Genomic DNA, 23,912 nt, shown 5'->3' with positions numbered 1-23,912 from the left:
GTCACAGTGTGGCTTCAATGAGACAAAGCAAGTGTGGAAAGCCACTGGAACAATCCAAATACCATATGACCGAAGTAAATGTCTCTGTTGGCCAAGCATTCATAGGCAAATCAAAGTGGAAAATGGAGGCACTAATCCAGGGAGTTTAACAGAGTGACAAAGGGACATAGCATATTTTCCAGACTCAAAGAAATAGTGTAATCTGAGTGGGCTTCCTGGCATCTGGAGAACCCCAGAGGATGCTTGGCTAAGTGAATGTGTCTCCAATGATCTGAGAACTAAATCCCCACCCCACCCCCACCCATTCCCCTCACAATTGTCAAGTGATCACAGATTGAGTACTGGAAGGGACCACACTAGGTCATTTGTCCAAATTCCTCATTTTAGAGAAGAGGAAACTGAAAGCTAGAGAGGTTGAATGACCTTTGAAAGGTCATGCAGGTAGAAATATAAGCTCTTCAAGGGAAGAAACTTTATTTTTTAATCTTTATATTCCCAGTTCCAACTTAGCACAGTGCCTGGCAAATCTGGACATTTAAATTCTTATAGAATTGAATTCTAGTAACCAAGGTTTCAAACTCTGGCCCAGGCAGTTTGATGAAGTGGAAAGAGTGCTGCTATGGGAATTAGAGGAACTAGGTTCAAATCCCAACTGTGTTACTTACTCCCTATGTGGCCTTGAGAAAATAACTCTCTCTCTGGACTTAAGGAGCTCCTAAAGGTTTCTTCTTCTGGCAAATGAATGAGTTGGGTAAGAGGATTTTTACAATCTCTTATAGTTCTAAATCCTATGATTTCAAACTCAGGCCTCTTTTCTTTCTTTCTTTTTTTTTTTTGTGGGGCAATGAGGGTTAAGTGACTTGCCCAGGGTCATACAGCTACTACGTGTCAAGTGTCTGAGGCCGGATTTGAACTCAAGTCCTTCTGAATCCAGGGCCGGTGCTTTATCCACTGTGCCACCTAGGTCTCAGGCCTCTTTTTGTGCTTCATTCTGGTCCTCTTTCGTATTCTCTAAAGTCTTGCCCCAGCCCCCACCCAAAGAAAAAATTGTGAAGGACAAGGGGAGAATTGAAGAACAGAGCCTGCTATACCCTCATGTTAATCCCTCTGTGTTGTTTAGAATGGGTCTCTGGTAGCTCGTAGGCAGGGCTAGATTACTTGGATAATCACCTCGATTCCTTCTTCATATTTGGGGGCCTGGTGATTCATAGTGTGATCTGTCAGGGAGCTGAATTTAGTAAAATGCCTTCTTGAAGTAAATGGCAAAGGGAATGAATCAGGCCACAACTTGGTATATGACCTTTGCCAGTTCTAATAGAAATGTCCCCATTCTGATGAAAGTTACAATGCTGTGATTGAGAAATCTGTTCCAAATGCATATGTCTATGCATGCTTTTTTATGCTTTTCAGTGCTGGATGTTTTACAACAAGGGGTGGCAGCCTCTCAAAGCTGAGGAGTGCCAAGGAGTAAGGTAACCAGATTTGAAACAAACATTGCCAACTCCCCCACCCCTTTTTTAAAGAAAGCTATATCACTGGTCATCAGGAAAAATATCCATGTATTCACCTCCCCTCCACCAATCTCTGTCCAATTTATCACATTGTTAATACAATGCCCTACTTAGTAATCCAAATACAAAGACTAGGTTGGTATAGGGCCAATACTTACCTGCCCCTGGTTTCCATGGTAAAATAGTGGCTAAAGTGATAAAACACTACCCCAGTTTTGCCCTTTGTTCTTCAGTTATTAAGGAGTAGGGTGTGAGTATGCTGAATCCCATAGGGGAGAGAAACTGAGAATAGCCTGCCTCTTAAGATTGTCTACATATACATATAGTGGAGGATGTTTACATATACTTATGGTGGATGAAGAGGAACTGGCTGGCTACAAAAACTAGCAATGTGGAATAGGAGCCTATAATTGGGAAAAAAAATTTTCAAGGACTAGACATAAAGGCCAAATTTGATCCACACGCCACCCAAAAACAGCTCGCATGCCATCATTTGGTTTTGGTCAGGGGAGTTGGGAATGGTCCCCCACCCATGAGATCCAAAAAAATGTTTCCATTGCCAAGTATGGACAGGAAATCAAAATGGAAAATTGACACGTAAATCCAGGGGATTTGACTCACTGATGAAGGATTATGACAGTTTCAACATGCAAAGAGGCAGAGTAATCTGAGTGGGACCCTCTGGCATCTGGGAGACCCTACTCAGTGCCTGACATAATTTTGTTAGGGCCAAATCACCTTCTTCAACTAGTATCAGAATTATAGTCTTCAGAGAGTTCCCTCAGGAAATGGAAGATTAAGAGACTTGACCATGATCACATAATAAATATGGTTTGTGTTAGAAGTAGGACTTTAACCCATCTCTTCTTGAACACAAGCCCAGTCCTCTAGCTTCTCCACAATATGGTGCTTCTGGTGCCATCTTGGATGTAATGAAACTGGAAGCAGTTTGGAAGAAAACAATGAAGCCAACTATAGGGTTGACAAACAGGCTCCATAGGAAAGGTAAAAAGAGTTAACATTATTTATCTTGAAGAAGAGAAAACCGGGGCAACTAGGTGGCTCAGTGAATAGAGCATTGGCCCTGGAGTAAGGAGTATCTGAGTTCAAATCCAGCCTCAGACACTTAACACTTACTAGCTGTGTGACCCTGGGCAAGTCACTTAATTCCAATTGCCTCACTAAAAAAAAAAAAAGAAGAAGAAGAGAAAACCAGAGGAAAGGAGGATGTTTTGTTTTGTTTTTGCAGGACAATGAGGGTTAAATGACTTGCTCAGGGTCACACAGCTAGTAAGTGTCAAGTGTCTGAGGCCAGATTTGAACTCAGGTCCTCCTGAATCCAGGGCCAGTGCTTTATCCACTGGGCCACCTAGCTTCCCAGAGCATGGGGTTTAAGGAAAATGTCACATAGAATAAGAGCCAGTCATTGTCTAGCTTTTCTTAAGACAGAACAAGAAGAAAGTAATGTGATGGGGGGGGGGAAGGGTATTGTCTTGGGAATAAGAGGACCTGGGTTCAAATTCTACTTCTGACATTTCTTGAGTGACTGTGGATGAGTCATTGAACCCTTCTGGGCTTCAGTTTCCACATCTGTAAAATGAGGGGGTTGGACTATATGGCCTTTGAGGTCCTCTTCAACTCCATGTTCCAAAGGCAAGTCACAAGGACTTCGGTTTCAGGACTATTTGCATAGTATTTGTGCCTATACAAGGGTGTGGAATGCCCTTCCCTAGTGTGTGAAAAGGAGAAGGGTGGACCTCCATGTACTTGGGGGTGGTTTGGCATCTAGATGTTGTCCTACCTATGGAGCAGAGGCATGGATTTCTGGTCATCCTTCTCCTCCTGGTGATTACAGAAGTCCATGACATTTCTCCCTCTAAAGGAAATGTATAAAGTGAACAGTCAGCAACTAGTTTTTTTTATGTATAGATTATATCCTGAGTGGATTATCCATAGCAAATTTTCAATTCTGAGCTGGCTGTACCCCATTCATCGAATGCTCTTCCTCCTCCCTTATACCTTGTCATATCCCTGGCTTTCTTTTTTTTGGGGGGTGGGCAATGAGGGTTAAGTGACTTGCCCAGGGTCACACAGCTAGTACGTGTCAAGTGTCTGAGCCACATTCGAACTCAGGTCCTCCTGAATCTGGGGCCAGTGCTTTATCCAGTGTGCCACCTAGATGCTCCCATACTTAATAAAATTCTTGTTGATTTTGTTGATTGATTGTTTTTTGCTCTGACTGTTTAGATTGTAAGTGGACCATTTCTTTGTTCAAATCCCACCCCCCTCCCCTGTTTCCACCTCACACACATAAATTCATTGATATGTGTTTAGGGAATATAAAAAAGACTTTAAATATCTATCTGATCAAAGCTCAAGTAGGAAAGTGAAGATGCAAGATTGAAGGAAGATACATTCCCAAATCAAAGAGAAATGATTTTTGGATTACCTGCAATTTTGGATTATCCCCGGCACAGCCTACCCTCCATCAGTGCCGATCATTGAGAAATGACTCTGTATATAAGAACATTTCTTAAACTCAAAGTTGGTACCGTACAAAGTGGAGCTATTTTCCTCTGTGTATGTAATGATTTATTCAGTACAAAAAGGTGCCAGGTTTCTGACTCCCACGCAAAGCAAACGGTATCATTGCCTCTCTTCATTTCTGTGAGGACCCAGCATGGAGTTAACAATAACGATACTCTTCTGATTCTGTCTCATCTTAAAATGATCTGTTGATCCAGGTTCTTCTAGGGCCCAAGGTACAGTCCAGTATGAACTAGAAGGTGTATTAACCCTTTCAGACATAGTTTAGTGCAGTACAACAGTAAAAGAAGTGTTTGTATAATTAGCCTCAACATCTCCTGACCAGACACGAACTCATCATTGGTGAGCACCTTCTTAAGCATTTTATGTGTGTGTCCGGAATCCCTCTGGCAGTCTTTGGACACCTATAGGCCCCTTTTCAGACCAGTGTTTTTAAAGTATAAAATAAAAAGGCATAAGATTACAAAAGAAACTAAGTGTGTTGAAATACACTCTGTCGATAGGAAAAATGTGATCTAGTTGCAGTTCTAAAAACTACAGTAATTTTGCAGTCCTCGTGATTGTAAATGATATTTTGGATATCTACCACAATTGTCATGTGATATGAGAATAGTTCTGGTTTCTATTGATAACAAAGTCATGGGTATTGCTAATCTGATTATAGTTTATTGCCTGCATTCTCAATGGGAGGAAATGCTAAATTATAGCTAGAGGTAAATGAAAATGACAATGTCTTCCCCTTCCAATTTCCTTGATCCTCTAAAAGCTTTTCAGGTTAAGGAGCCCTGAGGTAGTGTGAGCAATGGTCTCAGCTATATGAAACATTTGAAATTTGAAGTGTCTGTCTGAATGTCTAGCAAGATTTCAGGTTTGGGACAATACCTACTGTTGCAGTCTCAGTTTTTGGTCCATCTTGGAGAGAAAGAATGGGGGTATTCTAAGGTCTAGTATGGATCTTCTATATGTTCCTTTTTTTTTTTTTTTTTTGCAGGGCAATGAAGGTTAAGTGACTTGCCCAGGGACACACAGTTAGTAAGTGTCAAGTGTCTGAGGTTGGATTTGAACTCAGGTCCTTCTGAATCCAGGGCCAGTGCTTTATCCACTGTGCCACCTAGCTGCCCTTATATGTTCTTAATGTATGACATTCTGTCTTCCATTTTCATGCCTCTGAACTTTCTGTGCCCCGTGCCTGGAATGCATTTCCTTCTCACCTTTGTCTTTGAGACTCTTTGGCCTCCTTCAAAGCTCAATTCAAGCACCATCTTCCACAGAGGAGGCTTATCCTGATGCCCCAGCTGCTAGTGTCTCTCTCTGCCCCCCCCCCCTTAGCTTGGATTTATCCTGGATATATCTTGCAACATACATATTTGTACAAACCTCCCCTCATAGACTGGATGTTCTTTGAGGACACAGACTGCTTTTTAGTTTTTGGTTTTGTATTCCCAGTGCATGACACACTGCCTGGCACTTAGTAGATGAATAAATGCTTGTTGATTGACTGATTAGCAGCAGTAGAAACTGACAACTCCATTTTTGCTGCCATTATGGTTCAAGATAGGGACCCTGACGACTTCCAGATATCCTTTTCCCAATCTTTCTGAAACTAGAAGTTAGGCAAACCTTAGATGAGTGTGTAGTATCCATAGGAAGAAGGGAAGAACTCACACAAGTCATGTTTGATCCCAAAGAAGATTTGGAATGATTGAGAAAGGTGATCATCTTACTAAATTCCTAAAACAGGGTAGATACTGGTCAATAGACTCAGGATCATATATGTGTGTTCTAACTAAAAGCAAAACCCCAAACAGAAAAGACTAGGGGCAGCTAGGTGGCACAGTGGATAAAGCACAGGCCCTGGATTCAGGAGTACCCGAGTTCAAATCCGGCCTCAGGCACTTGACACTTACTAGCTGTGTGACCCTGGGCAAGTCATTTAACCCCAATTGCCTCACTTAAAAAAAAAAAAAAAGAAATTCTGGTAGACTCTGGCTTCAAATAAGAAAAGGCTAAATCCTTAAATAATTCCCTAAAGGAAAAAGAAGGTGAAGGGTCTCTCCTTTTAGATTTTATGTAGATTTTCCAGAGTTTTCTGAGTTTCTAAACTTTTTCTGTCATCTGCTGGCCTTCATGTGTTGTCTGCAGCTTTTGTAAAACTCCCAGAAGATTTCCATTTAATTTCTTATGCTGACCCATCACATATCAAAACCATAATGGGGAGAGTCATGATATGGAAGGCATAACTGTGTTTTCAGATGAAGAACATACTCCTCAAAACTGTGAGGTTTCTTCTGGTCCTATGTCAGATTTTTCCACAGAGACAGAAATATCTCCATTAATGGCAAGGTTGCAGAATTTTTTTTTTTCTGCAGCAAATGCAATTTGAGGTTGGATTGGTCCCTTTTATATAGTAAAAAGTTCTTCTCCTGTCAGTCCTTATTATAATGTGACACTAGCGATTCCTACCCCATTTACTCCAAATATTCATAAAGATTTAGGAGTACTAATAGGTCAGATGGTACACACTTGAACTCATGTCTTTTCTAAGTACTAATTAATTGCCAAGGCATATCTTCATTCCCTTTAATGCCTGTGAATTCCCTTAAGCAATGAACTCATATTATTTTATTATATTTGTTTATATATTTGTCTCATTTAATTATTTAATTAATTGTTATTTATTATTATATTCATTTATCATTATATTTATTTCATTTTATTATATTACTTTATTTTCACATGGCTCTTTCCCCCATTATTCTGTAAGTACCCCAAGAGCAGGGACTGTCTTTTGTCTTTCTTTGTAGCCTCAGTATTTAGCATGGTGCCTGGCATGTAGCAGATGCTTAGTAAATGCTTGTGGACTTAGATGATCTTTTCTACGCTCATGTCTGGTCCTCCAGTGGTCTCAGAGATCAGTGCCTGCTGACTATGGGGATGAAATGGTTCTCATAAAGAACTCAAGGACAATGAACAATCAATAAAACTCCTTTTATGATCTAGCCAGAGAGCTAAGGTGGTGCACATGATTTATTATACACGTAACTTGGTTCTTTCTATAGATTGTAAGCTCCTTGAGGTCATGACTATTATATTTTTGCTTTTGCACTCCATCTGCCCGGCATAGATTAAGGCACATAATAAATTTATCCAATGAGCAATAGGGAAGGTGTTATAATTATAGAACTGGGTGGTAGTTAGGGAAGAGAGACTTCTCCATCAATAATTTGCCTCCTCCAGGCTTTGTTTGGGGATTGCAGAATTTTAAAACCCTGAAAGTCTCGGATATAGGCTCTGATTCATTCCACCACCAGGAATGAAGGCAACTAATTACTCAGTATATAAAAGAGATTTTACAAATAGATAAGAGACTCCTACAGGAAACCATCCACAAAAGCCTAACTAATAAGGCTTCTCAGAAGGTTGCATGTGGGAAAAAAATGCAAAATGAGACAAAAGCAAGGCACTAAAAGTTTTTTGGAGGGTTAAATAAATATGAAAACAAAAATCTGCTGTATTCAGTTGGGGTCATGCATTGTTCACTGACAGTAGAAACAGTGGATGGACAGTTGGCTAAGTCTGAGAAAACTATTCTTCCTGTAGAAGGATAGAGCTTAAAAAAAATGCCTGTAGTATCTCAAGAAGGGTTATCATATACTAAACAAAACACAAGTTCAACTTATATTCATTAAGTCCATGGGAAGTAGAGATGACTTAAATCGACTGTAAATCCAAAGGCAGGAAATTGTGGATGGCTGAAGGCTGCCGCTTAATGCCTTCCCATTACCAGGAAGCAAATAAAGGTTTCTTTGTTATGATGTAAAGCATTCAGGAACTTCCTACTTAGAGGCCCTGGATGGTTAAAAGCCTGACCTTACAGTTAGTCATTTTCACCTTAAGTATTCAAAGCACAGAGAACAAGACTTAGCTGCATTGATTCTCTTTGATTCTAATGGGAGCCATGCAGCTAATCCCATTGGCTGTCCTTTGAAAATTTAGGATTAGTTGAGAGTCACTTAGAGTAGTAACACATCAGTGGAAAACACAAATTAATAATAATTTTAAAAGACAAAAGCAAGTACCTTAAGGGGGGAAAAAAGTCAAAGAAGACCAAAGGAAAGCAAATAAAGGTGGAAAGTTCCAGGATAAGGCCCCCTCCTCTTGTACTGGCTGCTTAATGATCTCTCCCTCCTTGTATTTCTTATAACCCTTAAACTGTACCCCATCCTTGGCATGGACCACATTCTATCATGTTATATATTAAATTATGTTGTGAGTTCCTTAAAGGCCAGGTCATTTTAAAAAATCCAAACTTTTGTATAGCCAGCATCTGGCACACAGTAGGTATTTAATAAATGTTGATTGAATTGAATTGAATCAAAGGGAGGAATCAGAAAATAGGTCATTAGTAAGGGATAGTAGAAAGGCAGCAATATTAAACATTTAATTTGGGATGAAAAATGATATAATCATGATTAAGCCTCTGACTGACATGGAACTGGAAGAATGAGCAGTGAAAATAAAGGAATAAAACCATTCTCAACAACCACCTTGTCCCTTCTTATTGCAACAAGAGCTACCAAGGGGTCATTAATGTGGTCATTCTTTGGCTCCTAAGGATTTTCTTTGAAATTGTGAATGAGCTAATGAGGCCAGCCAATCTTTGCAAGTGAATCAACCCATCACTCACTGTGGACAGACTAATCTAGTGAAAACATGGTGCCATGAAAAGTCATGACACTATTAACCATATTTCAGACACTTTAGTTGGTCAACCACCTCTAAGATATAATTGGAGAAGCGGACTGAGTCAAAAGGCCTCTTTCAGAAGTCTATAATCCTATCATTAGCCCACTCCTGTGCTAGGTGGCACTGTGGATAGAGCAGTGGGCAGGGAGTCAGAAAGACCTGAGTTCAAATTTGGCTGCAGACCCTAGCTGGCAAGTCACTTAACTCTATTTGCCTCAGTTTCCTCATCTGTAAAATGAGCTTGAGAAGGAAATGGCAAATTATTTCATTATTTCTGTCAAGAAAATCCCAACAGGGGTCATGAAGAATTGGACACGACTGAAAAATGACTAAACAACAGCAATAGCAACAAAATTGGTTTAAGGTAGTGATAGCATAAAATAGCATTTTAAGTCTTAGGATTTTAGGCACTCTGAGGAAAAGCCTTACAGACATCCTCAGAGCCAGCACTGTTTTACCTAGTCAAGTAGGAGAAATGGAAAAGAAAGTGACCAAAACAACCCAAATCGTATTTATACTCCTTTCTGGTGATTTGGAATTAAGGCATAAAAAGTTAAACTTATATATGATTAAATGAAGCTATTTTCTAGGTAGGCTATTGGAGGACAGACAACAGGACAAAGTGGGAGGAAAAATCTCAGCAAGACCATTTCTATCTAATCAACCAGCCAGAAAAGATTTACTTCCAGCCTTTCTTGTTCCCCTAGCACTGAGCTGAATAAACAGTATTTGATGGTGGGCAATGCATAAATCACTTGCTGGACTGACTGGGTGCTACAACCATCAGCAGAGCATGGGGCAGTCACCAAGGGATGCTTTAGAACTAGCTCAGATGACAGCACTCCCTTTGGAATGAAAGGGAAAGTACCAAAGGCAAAAAGTTCCAATGCAGATTTTTTTTGTTTCTTCTTCTCTCCCCCCCCCCCCCCCAGGCAACTACTACCACCAGTTTGCTCCTTTGCTAGGCCTCCCAGAAACACTAGTCTTTAACAGGAAACCAAGTATTCTTTCTTGAGTTGTTGACCCCTGAAGGCAAAGTAGCATGAGCAAAGAGCAACCAGGGAAGGCCTCTTTGGTCAAAATATCCTAGGGAATGATGTATTGAGACCTGCAAGGAAACTACAGGCAAGAGAACCAGTGAAGCGCAGGTCAAGACTCTTTGCTTTTGACCTGGCCGGATTGTCCTGATTCCCATTGTTATCATACACTAGATTAATTCAGGACTAACCGAATTTTTTAAACTCCCAAACTCCACATCTCACATGGTGGTATCCACTGTCTCTGACAGTGTGACTCCTAAATTTGGTTATGTGGCATTCTAAGGTATGTATGTTTGACCTCAGGCAAGTAATTTCATCATTCTGGCCTTTAGTTTCCTAATTTGTAAGATGGAGTTGGACTAACTCTATCCCATCATAATCTGTTAGACAGATGTTCTACTTGGCTCTGTTACCCAGAAATGTGGTAAGTACTCTATGTCTTTACTGAAGTCATTGAAAAAATTTTTAAACAGATGAAATAAAAATGTTAAAACAACTCTGATCCATGGGGTACCACATTGTAGACCTTCTGCCAGACTGATGTTGAATAACTCTTGGTTTTCAGCTATTCTACCAGTTCTGAATCTTGTGCTATGATCTAGGTAGGACACATCCTATCTTTTCAACAAGAAAAAGCATGAAAGACTTTTATCAAACTCTTTGCTAAAATCTCTATCTACATTGTCCTCCTTAAAATCCAGTAATAATAAGGCAGCTAGGTGGTGCAGTGGATAGAGCACCAGCCCTGGATTCAGGAGGACCTGAGTTCAAATCCTGCCTCAGACCCTTGACACTTATTAGCTGTGTGACCCTGGGCAAGTCACTTAACCCTAATTGCCTCACCCCCCCCCCCAAAAAAAAATCCAGTAATAATGTCAAAAAAGGAAACGAAGTTTGTTTGGCATGACATTTTCTTGATGAAGCCATGAGGGATCTTTGTGATTACCAATTCATCTAAATATCCTTTGACTATCCCTTAAAATTTTTTTTTTTAGAATTTTGCCGAGAACAGGGGTCAAGCTCACCAGGCTATGGTTTGTAGACTTCATTCTCTTTCTTGAAAAAAAAAAATGAACATTTGCCTTTCTCTACTCTTTCAGTATTTCTTATTTTTCTACAGTCTTCCAATGGTCACTCAAAGTGGCTTAGAAATTATACTTGCCAAATCTTTCAGTACACTAGGATATATTTCATCTGAGGCTTTATGAACTGAATTTATTAAAGGCAACTTATTAAGAGTAATTAGGTACTCAATTACTATCTCTTTACTTATTTATTAGGCACTTTTACTGTGTCCTTTCCAGTCAAAGGATCATTGTCCTTAACAGAGAAGCAAATAAGAGATAAGTAACTCTACTTTGTCTCAGTGTTTATCACTGTCCCATTCAACAATATCTCTTCCTTGATGATTCTCTTTTCTGTAATGTTTGACGGGGGGAATCAACCAAATCTCCAACCCCCCCCCCAAATCTATCAAGCAAGCAAACAAAAATCAATCCTACTTGTCCTTTGGTTTCCTTACCAGCCTTATACCAGAAAAATTGAGGAAGGCTCTCAGGATATTTTTAGATGAATCCCATGTGGTAAAACCATGGGAGGATATGAATAAGAGCTACCTTACATGGGATAGGCAGATATCCATGGGTTATGACTTGTGCTATTGGAGGTACTTCTACTAATGAGATCATACCATTTAAATGCAGTCACCATGAATCTTTCCATTGCCCTTTGGATGATTTGAATTTGAATGGTTTGAATTTTTCAGGGAACTAGCAGCATGGAGAACATAGTAGTGTTAATGAAATGGACTTTTGTTGCAGCAAGTCATTTGGGATCATTGACTATACTGTGCTGAGCCTAAAAGATGGGAGTTCAACTCCTCAGACACTTTACTAGCTATGTGACCAACCCTGGGTAACTCCTTAACCTCTGGTTGCTAGTTTCCCCAAATGCAAAATGTGAATAAAATACCATCTACCTCCCAGAGTAGTTGTAAGAATCAAATGTAACTATTTGTAAAGTGCTCAGTACAGTGCCTGGCACATAGTAGGCACTTAATAAATGCTGATTCCCCTTTCTCCCTTCAAAGGCTCTAAGGCTGACAGTCATTTGATCAATTTCAGCTTATTTCCTCATCTTTAAAATAGGGAAATCATAGCACTGCTCTCCCAGGTTGTTGTGGGGGTCAAGAGAGATTATGTGCATATAAGCACTTTGCAAACCTTAATGTACTACATAAAATACTAGTTATTATTATGGACAGAAACATTACAAATCATTTAGAACAATCCTCTCAGTTTTATGGGTGAGGAAATTTGAGTCTTTGTTGTAACATTTCCTGCTTAAAATCTCCTCCTGGAACCAGATGACATGCCTGTTTTCAAACCCAATATTTACTGTGAGGGCAGAGATTATTTTTTTGCCCTGTATTTTTGGAGCCTTGCACATAGTAGGTGCTTAATGTCTATTGCATTGAATTGACTTGCAGATATAGGTAGCAGGGTTATTTCCCCAATATTGTCTATTCCATGGCATTTTAAGAGCACCTCTATCTCTAGGCAGATGACAATCCAAAGTAATCTTCCTTTCTACATACACTTCCTACATGGTGGGCCCACAGTATCCCTTCCTATTCCCCCTTAATCTCTCTCAGCCTGTTTCATTTTGTAAAATAAGAAATAATAGCAACAACCTCCCTGATTGTTGTGGGGATCAAATGAGAAAAAATATATAAAAGCACTTTGCAAACTTTCCATTTTATTTAATGGAAACCCAAGCTTAAGGAAAGGTCTTCTATAAGATAGGATCTCCCATGTCAATTCCTAAGTTTCCTTATCAGAATGATAGGTAGACAGATTTGCCATTTTCAAAAAATCATCCAGTCTCACACCAAGTTTCTACTGAGCCTCTGATGTGGAAGTTGGTTGATGTGATTTGGACATAAACTATCTGATACTGAGTAACCCTTTTGAGTAAGCAGCAAGGGGGCATGGTAGCTAGAGTGCTGGTCCTGGAGTCAGGAAGACCTGCATTCAAATCCAGCCTCAGATACTTCCTAGCTATGTGATTCTGGGCAAGACATTTAACTCTGTTTGTCTCAGTTTCCTCCTTAGTAAAATGAGCTGGAGAAGGAAATGGCAAACCATTCCAGTATCTCTGCCAAGAAAATCCCAAATGGGGCGATGAAGAGTCAGACATGATTAATCCAAAAACAGCGAAAAGACAAACCAAAAAAAACCAATCCACTAAAAATTACTTGGGGGGCAGTTTCCTTTTCTGTTAAATGGGGGTAAATGGAGGTGGATAAGATAAATCTCGAAGGTTACTTTTAGTTCTAATAGTTGATGAATCTAGGAGGTTTTCTTTGAGCCAGCTGTTTCTGTATGACAAGCTTAAATTCTAAATAATAAATCCTTTTCATTCAAGGTTTTCTCTCAACAACATTGCTTCCTTAACATTCTGGTTGTGTTTTTTTGTTTTGTTTTTACTAGCACCATTCCCTTTTGCCAGTCTAGAAAGGACCACTAATTGGCCGACATCCTATTATAGGGCCTTGTCTTGAATTTTTTCTTTTAAATGACAAAAAGGGTTAAATGTGAATTAAAAACATGTATATGTATATGCATATGTATGTGTGTGTCTACACACATATCATCAAGTCACAGCTATCTTTCTTTTACAGATTTGGGGAGGCAGATAAGATACTATAAGGGTTTGGGGCAGGTTTTTTTTTCTGGATTAAAACTTTAGGGAGTTTTGGTGTAGTGATGCATTTAACAAGATTAAATGGTTCTATGAATTCAGATTTTCAACCTGGAATGTTAATACTTAGGAAGGCTGAGGCCAAAGAACAAGGCTCCCTGTGTTCTGTTGGGTACTGGAGAGGTTAGAATAGCCTACTCCAAGTTAACGATTGGGAAATTGTTTTTAAACTAGAATAGGACTGTTCTTAAAATATAATATAAGCCTCTTGGTTTCCCTGTATCATTTCCAATATGGCTGGATCTCTGGTCGAAAGCTTGAGGGAGAAGGGAATACTAATCTCACCCTTTTATAACATTTGGGAGAAGTGGTCCTTAAACTAACTGGAAGGCTGGTCCAAGTTCAGGCTTCTTGGCTGGCTCTTCATAATGGAAAAGAGCACACAGTACACACACAGCAGATGACTCATCTGGGAGTGCTGTTCAATACTGCCTTAGGCAGAGTATTTCTAGTCTTGGCAAAAGAAAACAACCCATTAACAGCAAGGCTCTTGGACACTAATTTGTTCCACAGTGTCTTTAGATTACCAAGAACAGTTGAGCCCGATGGATTTTACTACATACTGAATTATATTTGGTTCTTCTAGTTGTCCACATGTTATGTGAGGGAGACATCTCTAAGGTACTTCTATCAGTTTATAACCTGAACCCTTAATAACTTCTAGGTGTTTTTCCAAATTGCACTCCAAAGAAGGTGAATAGGTCATTTGAAAGTGAGACAAAGGACAGTGGGAGTGGGGAAGAAAACATACTCCTCATATTGACATTCTTTGAGCCCAGAAAACAGAATTTAGAAAGGAGCCTAAGAGCCTCATGTTGGTATGTCAGTAGCTGAAACTAGGCTGATTATACAGCTTAGTCCCGTGACAAAGAAAATTAATAGCAATATACCAAAGTCTATCACAATGAGCTCCTATGCACTGTCTCCCACCCTCCCTCAATCAGAATTCTACAAACTGAGCAGGGTAAGGAATTTTTGTTGATGTTATAAAACTCCTGAAGAGAGTCTAATTGATTCCAAGGAATAAGAAACCCCACTTCTAAGATAACAGAGAGAGATATAACCTTAAGGCAGGGGTTCCTAATTCTTTTAGGGATCGTTTTCCCCTTTGGTGGTTGGGAAAGCCTATGGGATCCCTTAAGCTTGTGGGTCCCTTCTCAGAATGCTTTTAAATGCATCAAATAAATGGGTCACAAAGGAAATTAAATATATTGAAAAACTCATCAAAACATTTTAAAAAATGTTTGTGGACCCCAGATTAAGAACTCCTAAATTAGAGGCAGCTTGTATGATAGAACATGTACCTATAGATAAGAGTAAACCCATTCCAAAGCTCACCAAGAATGAAGTAAAAATAGACTGTGTGGGGATTTTAAACTTCTTTTAGGGTAGTAAAAAGTAACATCTCATTATAACAAATGCAGTTACAAAAAGAGGTCCAGAGTGACAAAGTTGAAAATAGTGTCATAGATTTAAAACCAGCGAGGGACTATTTAAGAAATCATCCTGGGTGTGGTGCAGTGGATAGAGCACCCACCCTGGATTCAGGAGGACCTGAGTTCAAATCCAGCCTCAGACACTTGACATGTACTAGCTGTGTGACCCTGGGCAAATCACTTAACCCTCATTGCCCCACAAAATTAAAAAAAAAAATCATCCACTCTAACCCTTTCAATTTACAGATGAGGAAACTAAAGCTTGCCTATGTTCAGACAGGTATCAAGCAATCAGAGCTAAGATTGGATCCTAGGTCTTCAGATACCAAATCACTCCACAATGGCTGGCTTTCAGAATAAATCCATAATATATGGGTCTGTTCAACTACATTCCATTCGACAGTCACACTCATAAGGAAACCAATTTGGTCATCTGTTGTTTCCATCTGTAAGTTTACAGATGTAAATGGAGAGGAGCATGAAGCTGGGCTTTCAACTTTTAAAAAATAAATTTTTATTGATATTTTCTTTAATTTGAATGTTTAAAAATTTAGCATTTTAATAAAATTTATAGATATTATATTGGTATTACATCATCGGTTATCCAAAGTATCCCTCAACCTTCCCCTTCCAGAAAGCCATCTAATATGACAGTATTTTTTAGAGGAAAAAAATTCAGCACGATTGATACATTGAGTGTCCAAAAATATGTGCAATGTGTAACACTTGAGGAATTTCTACTTCTTTCATTTTGCCATCAATTGTGTAATACAGAAAGCATTAGACTAGAAATGGGAAGGCCCTGGTTCTAGTCCTGGGCTTATCTTTAAGTGTCTGTATAATCTTGGATAAGCCAGTAATTTTATCTCGCTGGACCTCAGTTTCTTTATCTGCAAAATGAAAGAGCAAGAATAGATGACTAATCTCTAAGATCCCTGCTAATGCTAACTCATATAATCTTGGTCAAGTAGCAATTACCCATGAACTCTTTTAACCTCAACCATCTCTGCATGAAAACCTAAAATTCTTAGGAGACACTCCATGAGAAATATCACACTCTTTAGAAGAGAGAAGGGATGAAGGTTATATGCCAGCAATGCTTTTTTTATATTTGCTTACAACATTCTTTTCACCTGCTGATTCATTATAGCAAGCAAAAGTTAGGTGGTGTTCTTCAGCAGTCTTGAATTTTTAACAACAAAGCATGCTCTATTAAATTCACTTAAACATAACTTGTCTTCTATGTAAAGGTTAACTTAAAAGGTTACTGTTGGTCTTTTTGAAAAGTAGGTATATAGTTTCAGGGTCAAGTTACTCAACTTTTGGGAGCTTTTATCGGGCATAGAATTTCCTAAGAGAAAAACTAAAGGAAGTTTAAAAAAAAACTGATTGTTAGGCCAGTCAAAAAGTTTTGCAATGATTACTTTTAATTTAAGCATTATCTTTATTTGCAACACATTTTCATTGTCAAGTTGTAGCAAACCTGTTTTTAACTTCTTTGGTGAACATTAACGTTTCCTTAGATAAAGGAGTCTCACGTTTATGAAAACTTAGGAATAAAAATAGCAAAAAACTGAACAAGATTCAATAATAAGGCAAGCCTAAGAAGTCAATTCTGAACTATCTAAACTCAAAGGCCAGCAATGGCATGCATAAACCAAAAGTTTATCCTTGGAAAGTATTTCATGATTTCTATTGTAGATATACTTTCCTAATTAAGAAGTAGCACAGAGAGAGGGCTAGCCTTGAATTCAGAAAGATTAAAGTCACTTAACCTCTCAATATCCCAGGCAGCTTTTTATGACCAAAAATTAGAGTTTCCTTAATGATGAAATCACAGGTTCAGAAGGACAATGAAGAAAAAACTCTTCCTCATTACACTTAATTTAAGCAAGTAATAAAACTAGGTTGTATTTCTTGAATAAATGCAAAGTGACAATGAAAAGAATTGGATGAGAATCACATAGGGCATGGAACAATGTGTTAACCTGGGATTCAGAGTTTGCTACAAATGATCCCAAACCGATGTTATAGAATGAAAAGCAATTTGTTCCTATGTCAGTGAATGGAAATGCAGCATTCATCATGGCTTTAAAACGTCAAAATATAATTAAGAAGGAACTAGTTGAGATGAGGTTTAAATGAACTTTGGGTTTTAAAAACAAATAACCCCCCCAAATAACATATTCATTTTTAAAAAGTATTCCTATTCCTATTACTCTTCACTTTTAGCTAACACCTCATGTGTCAGTGTAAACAGGCCCAGGACATTAAGAAAAAACCCTTTTTAATTTTATGATAGGTTTAATCAGGTAATTACAGGGTAGGGACCATTAAAAACAACTGTTTTATGATATTATCTGATATATCCAATTACACAAATATGGTGTAACAAAAGTTACAAACTTATATATGCATATTTACATTATATACTGAAAAGTACCAAGCTATATATTTGCATACATAAAAGGAAATACATCTATGACGAGTTAAACTAAATCATACATTGCTTATTATAAAGAAAGCAGTTGAGGGTAATGGGAATAATATACAAGTGAGGCACTTCTTGAGGTCAGGGTAGAAAGCAAATGGCACTATTTGCAAAAAGGAGAGGCAGTGTGTTCACAAAATCTAGGTACCATTTATAGTGCAGCTTTAAATACAAAGGGTTTTACACTAAATAATGCTTTAGAATTTTCAAAACTAATCACAAAGTTTTTAGTTTAAGCTTTCAGGAACAAAGGCTAACATTTAGCAGTGCACCAAAGCATACGGAAGTTTATAACCACGTGGCTGCTAGGCAAACAGTAGCTTAAGGCCTATTAACATCTTTGCTTTCTATCAATCATGGTGGTCTATTTTTATTTCATGTATGAAAATGCTTGAAAAGCACATTACAATGGCATTTAAAAATTTAAGGTTCGATACCAAGGACAGATGGTGATCACAGGGCTGGGTGGGACAAAGGAAAAAAAAATGGTGTTTGTGCTAGAGTTTTCAGGGCTTTCTTGGAAAAGTGATTGAAGTTAAAGTCAAAATAGCAAGGGGCACTAGTGTCTTCAGATATTTGAAGGGACCAATGTTTTTCAAAAAATGTATGTATTTATGTATGTATGTATATATATATATATATATATATATATATACAGGAAAAATTATATGCTTAATGGACCATTTGCTAGGAATTTAAACAATACTATATATAGTAAAGCACATGATGAAGTCATAAAGTCTCAACAAATATTAACAGGTGAAGCACATTTTTCAGGACAGGCGTGATGTATGCTTCAATATGCCCTTACTCATATTCTGGATCATACCTGAATTAAAAAAAAAAAACAACTTATTGCGCTGTTCAATTAAACAACAACAAAAAAAGCCCCTAGTAATGAGAGATATTTAAAGCATGATCAGAAAGTGCATCTTCTTTTAGTGTTATCCCAAGAGCTAGTTATGGGCACAGCTGTTTGCATAACCAATGAAACTAAGTAATTTCAATCTTTTTCCCTTTAAATACTAAACTTGAACCATCATTTCCTTTCACACATACTCATACACACACACACACACACACACACACACTCTCTCTCTCTCTCTCTCTCTCTATTTTGCTACATTATAATCATTGGCAAAGTTCTCAAAAATTCTTCCCTCAGCACACAAATTCTTTGTGGTTAAGGTTTTTGCCAAGAAATAAATTATAAGAGCAGTACTGGTTTCATATCTGTCCATATAAGAACTCAATGTTTACTATAGTTGCCAGTATTAAATAATCCATTAATTTTTAAATGACACTTTAATGGTTTATATAGCCTATAAATGACCAAAAAAGGAAAATGACATAACGTTTTCTAGGCTTCAACAAGATACAATAGTGGGGAAAATGACTTATAGGTTTCTCTAAATATTTCTTATTCCTGGTGTCCTGATGCCAAAGTGCCTTTCCTTAATAGTCTGTAAATACTGGGGTGTGTGTGTATCATGTCTCTTACTCCCAAAGTTTTTCCTGGCTGGATGTTATTCCAGCAGGTGGTGCTGAAGTGCTATGGCTGAGCTGTCTTCAAAGATCAAACACTTCTACCCTTCCTGGTTAGGCAAAGGGAAACATCACTCAAGAATGATACCAGGTAGGCCTCAGTGGATTGTTTCTTTCCGTCACTTGGCCAGTTCTACTTCTAATATCACAAACAAAAAGTCTAAGGAGCTTTTCAGAGGAAGGTCCAATTGTCAGAAGTATTAAGGGGCAATATAAATAAATGTTGCTTTATTTACTTATGGGTTTGATTTCCCACATATGGACTGATAAAGGTATCTGTTTCTGTGTCACCATTCTTGCTAACTTAACAATCTGTCCCTCTATAAGAATTCAGATATATTATATCATTAGTTTATGGCATAGATTGATTTTCCTAGGTTTACCATGTTATTGGCATAGAAACTGGGTGTATTAACTTATTAAAAACCCAGGATGAAATAACAACCTGTAACGTCCATATTCATATTTTTTAATGAAGCAAATTGTTTTAGATTGTAAAGGAAAGAAAGGGGAGGGGGTGGCAAAATCGTAGCAGCAAAGTGGTTAAACAAATTGAAAATATTAATGCACAAATTCATTAAAAATATTAAAGCATATCTGTTGCATATAAAATACAGTACAGGAACAGGAGTTGCACTATGTTGATTAGTGCTCAACAGAGGGAATTGTTAAGTTTGTTTCTTTCCAAAACTATATACACAGTACAATCCCACAGCATTTTCCTACACAGCCAGCAAGTTCTTTTCTTCAGTTGTTCACACCTTGCTCAAACCTGAATTATAAACTAAGCACTTACAAATATCAAATTTCATTCACAAGAAAAAAAAGCACTCTCATTTTACCAATGAAGAGTAGTTTTGAAAGTTAACAGTCTTGGGAAATCAAGTTTAGCTGAAAATGTGATGGGTGAAAATTATCCACGGTAGCAGCTTTCAAATATATAAACTGTAAAAACGAGACTCAAGACTGCTGCTACAGTGTTAATGTTCTTGGACTTAGTTTATCAGAACGATTTTTAGTACAAAACTAGAAAGAAGCTCTTTTTCATAACTTCTATAGTTATCAATATATTTGTCTTCTTTTCAATGTGAAATAATACTTCAAGATGATCTATGTACACAATGTTGTCAGTTCAAGCTGTCATATAAATATAAATGCTTTCTTTTTTTAAAAAAAGTATCTTACAGACAGATAGTGTTATATACATTGTTCAGTTTGATCTTAGGGCAAGAAGAGGAAGAAGGTAACAAGCTTTAATATGATATGTAAAGAGAAATACATGACATTAAAAACCTGCATAGAAAAGGAGCTTCAAAAGGTAGTGTGATTTTTATTTTCACTGCCTACAATAACTCATGAGGACATAAAAAAGGGCATTTTTCTCAACCTCAGTCCCTCTCCCTTTCCCCTATCCCCCGAGAGTATCTTCCCCAAAGCACCCCTCAACTTGGTTAGAGTTTTATGTAACATTAAAAAATTACTAAACTATTACTAAAATGACTAAAAATTGATTACTAAATGAATTACTAAAATGCTAAAAAATGATCCCTGGAATATTACACAATCTGTTAGAACATTATCCAATTGTTATTATCCAGTAAGTAATAGATAGCAGATTTTTAAAATTAATAAGACATTTCATTCATTTACTGGATTAAGCTTTCTTTTCCTGGGCTTTTAAATCACACCACATTTTAATGTAAGATATTTATGCTTTTGCCAGTTCAAATAAAAATAAAATTCTGCAACAGAAAAGAATGATGTTACCATAGGTTGTGGGGGAAGGGTGGAGGTGGGTGGGGTAAAATAACAAGTACTAGGATTAAGCCCAAAGATTAATAAAACAGCTGAACATGATCCTAGTTTGGCAGAACGATAGATGGAGATCTCAAACAAACATCTTATTATAACTATTTGGTTATATCTTTTAACTTGCTAAACATTTGTAAATGCAATTAAAATACTTTAGAGGAGGAAACCCCAAAAGAAAACAACTTGCTGGTTGAACACCACAAAATCCCACTTTTTTCTGATAATGTTTAATCAGTCTTTTTATATATAAAAAAATAAGTGTTATGTTCCCATCAGAACATCAATTACATCTGTGCTTAAAAAAAATTGGTCACTCAAGACTATTAGGATATCTTAAAGGTTTTAGATTACCAGAATGTACAGATATAACTCAATACAAACTGTAGTTGGAGGGAAATGAAGATGAAAACATCAATTCATTCACGTGGAATAAAAATGCAACTAACTAGACAAGTTAAATATTCAAAATATGGAATGTGATAGTAGATAGAAGTGTATCCACTATAGAAATGGAAAGGGGAAGAGAAGTTTATTATGTAATAATTCGTACCTTATACTTAGTTAAATATAAACATTTGTTATTTATACATAAAACTGATTCCAAAAAACAACTAATAAATGATTTAGTTGCACTTCAGTTTCATTTCTTATATCTGCCAAGTGTTAACTTTTCTTAGTTTGAAATCAACCATCACTAGTGCACTTTTTGTTTAATTATGTGTCAAATACGTTCAGTTCTTTTTGAAGATCCCTCCCCATCACCTAAGCCATAAATGTACAAAATGTCAAATTAATCCCTTTTTAGTTGGATCAGAGTTTGCACTCTTATCATATAGCCAATAACTAGAAATGGCTTCCTTTCTCAAATAATCCTTTACAACTTTCAACAAAATGTGCCATGCATTCGAAGGAAACAGTCCAGCATGGCTACTAGCATCTGTGAAATGGCAAGAACTGACGAGTTCTGCGGCTTCTTCCATGGTTGGCCCCCTGTGATGCCAGGCCAGATGCCACGCCGCTTGCCAAAAGCCTCCACAAATCCAAGTTAGCTAATTCCTGGAAACAAAGACTTCAGACTCATTTTGGCACCAGCCGGTTTCATCCGGCAGCTTTGTGTTTTCCTCCGCAGCACCCACATGCCTCACCACAGCGATGGCACAACCGCAAGGGAACATAGCAGCACATGCATGGCGCAATGAAAGACAGCGCCACCAGGGCCAACCATCGCAAGCAAAATTTGTCATCGCTGGTGTCACATGAACAGGGATCAGAAAAGTCTCCCTCCGAGTCTGACATACAGTGATACAACATGCTCTCTGCACAGAGCATGCAGCTAACTTGGTATATGCATCTCTTAATAGGGTCTGGAGCATCCTGACACTGTCCCCTGCCATTTTCTTCATGGTTAAACCTCTCCTGGCAGTATATGCAGCGAGAGCGCTCACCATCCTCTTTTCTTCTTTTTGACTTCTTAAATTTTAATGAGGAAGGCTGTGTCTTAAATACCACAGAGTCTTTGAGTACATTTAACTTAGTCCCATCCCCACAGGAGTACAGATAGTCAGGTTTTTTACTATCTGATTTTGAAAACTCAATATTAGAGTCAGTGTCATCTCTCTCCAACTCATTTTTCCACATGTCAGGATGCCTGTAGTCTGCATAACGGCGTATTAAAATATCACGAGGATTTATTCTGACAATTTCATCTTCATCTTGAAAACTGACATGCCTGATTGATTTCAAAGGTGGCTAAAAGGAAATATAAAAATTACAAAAGTCAGAAGGATTTACAAATTTTGATTAAAAAAAAATATTCTCTAACAGATCAAAATTTAGAAAAAGGAACCCTCTACCCTTCTCAACTCAATATCTTACACTGTGAAATACTATAAATAACTTTCTAAAGAAGCTATTTTTGGTTGGTAACCATGGTGTTTTTTTTTAAAGTCAGTTTCCTTAAGATATTATATCACTTTATGGACAGGAGTTTATAGCCAGCTATAACAAGGAGGACTTGGGGGAGAGAAAGGGATTATGTCCCTATTATCTAACCGTAACCTGGCTCCAGCAAAACTTTTAGCAATACAAACTAAACAATGATTAAAAACATCAAGTTTTCAACAAAATTCCAGTCTTTCAAATAAAACAACAACAAATTTTTGATAAGGTTTCTATTTGGATTGTTGTTGTTGTTTGTTTTAATGGTCCCAAAGAGGACCAATGATGTCAGGAGGCTGATGTCTTGACTTGAAGTGAATTGGATTTAAGTGAGGCAAAGTCACTAGCCTCACTCTCTCCTCCAGAGCCAGTGGAAAGATATAGATCAGGACAACCAGAAACGGCCCCAGATGTAGTACGAGACCTTGACTTTTTTAAACTAAGGTCTTTCCCAGGTCTCAGTTTGTCTGAGGCAATACCCATTCAGTGATTAAGGCAAGGTAAAATGAAGGAAAACATGGCCTACTTTGCCTACTCAAAAAACCCCCCAAAACAACAACAAAAACTAGAAAGGGAAGACCCTCAGGGTTTCTTTTCTATTTGGAGGAATTCATTAAAAAAACAAAACCAAAACAAAACCAAAAACACTCAAGTCCTGAAATATTATGTATTTCAAGACAGAATTAAGACTGTTACAGTGGAGACACTACTTTTCAACAGCTATTTTCTAACTTTGGGGATCATTAGGTAGATTCAGCATGAAAATCATCACGAGCTGATTAATGTTACAATCTTCTTAATTTAGAACAAAAGTGAGTATATTTATTAGGGGCACTGTCCAGTATTCATTCTGTCAACTAAAAATAATTTATTTAATCTGATGATTATATACAAACAGGGTCCATTAAATAAAGAAAAAAAATCCTTGAATTGATAAATAATTAACAAGTGTCAATTTGTGGTCTGTGTCTGCAGCAAAAAAGAACAGCAGCAAATACAGCTCAATCATCACTTGCTGAAATCTACTAAGTCCAGGGTGAGCTTTAAGCGACCCAGAAGTACAAGTTTGACCAATGAATTTGCC

The 23,912-nt window shown here is 37.7% G+C and overlaps 1 protein-coding gene across 1 annotated transcript in view; it reads right to left on the bottom strand.

Moving 5' to 3' along the window:
• Positions 1-16,252: 16,252 nt before the first annotated feature.
• Positions 16,253-23,912, bottom strand: part of SPRED1 (sprouty related EVH1 domain containing 1) — a 148,337-nt gene continuing 140,677 nt past the window's right edge. Inside the window, exon 7 of the mRNA XM_043984358.1 lies at positions 16,253-22,639. Within this exon, the coding sequence (XP_043840293.1) occupies positions 21,989-22,639 (651 nt within the window). The 3' untranslated portion in view covers positions 16,253-21,988. The remainder of the gene's footprint in view (positions 22,640-23,912) is intronic.

Source organism: Dromiciops gliroides, chromosome 2 (genome assembly GCF_019393635.1).
Source record: "Dromiciops gliroides isolate mDroGli1 chromosome 2, mDroGli1.pri, whole genome shotgun sequence".
Taxonomy (NCBI): Eukaryota; Metazoa; Chordata; class Mammalia; order Microbiotheria; family Microbiotheriidae; genus Dromiciops; species Dromiciops gliroides.
Note: the sequence above shows the minus strand (reverse complement) of the source record. Positions and strands in the feature narration are given on the sequence as shown.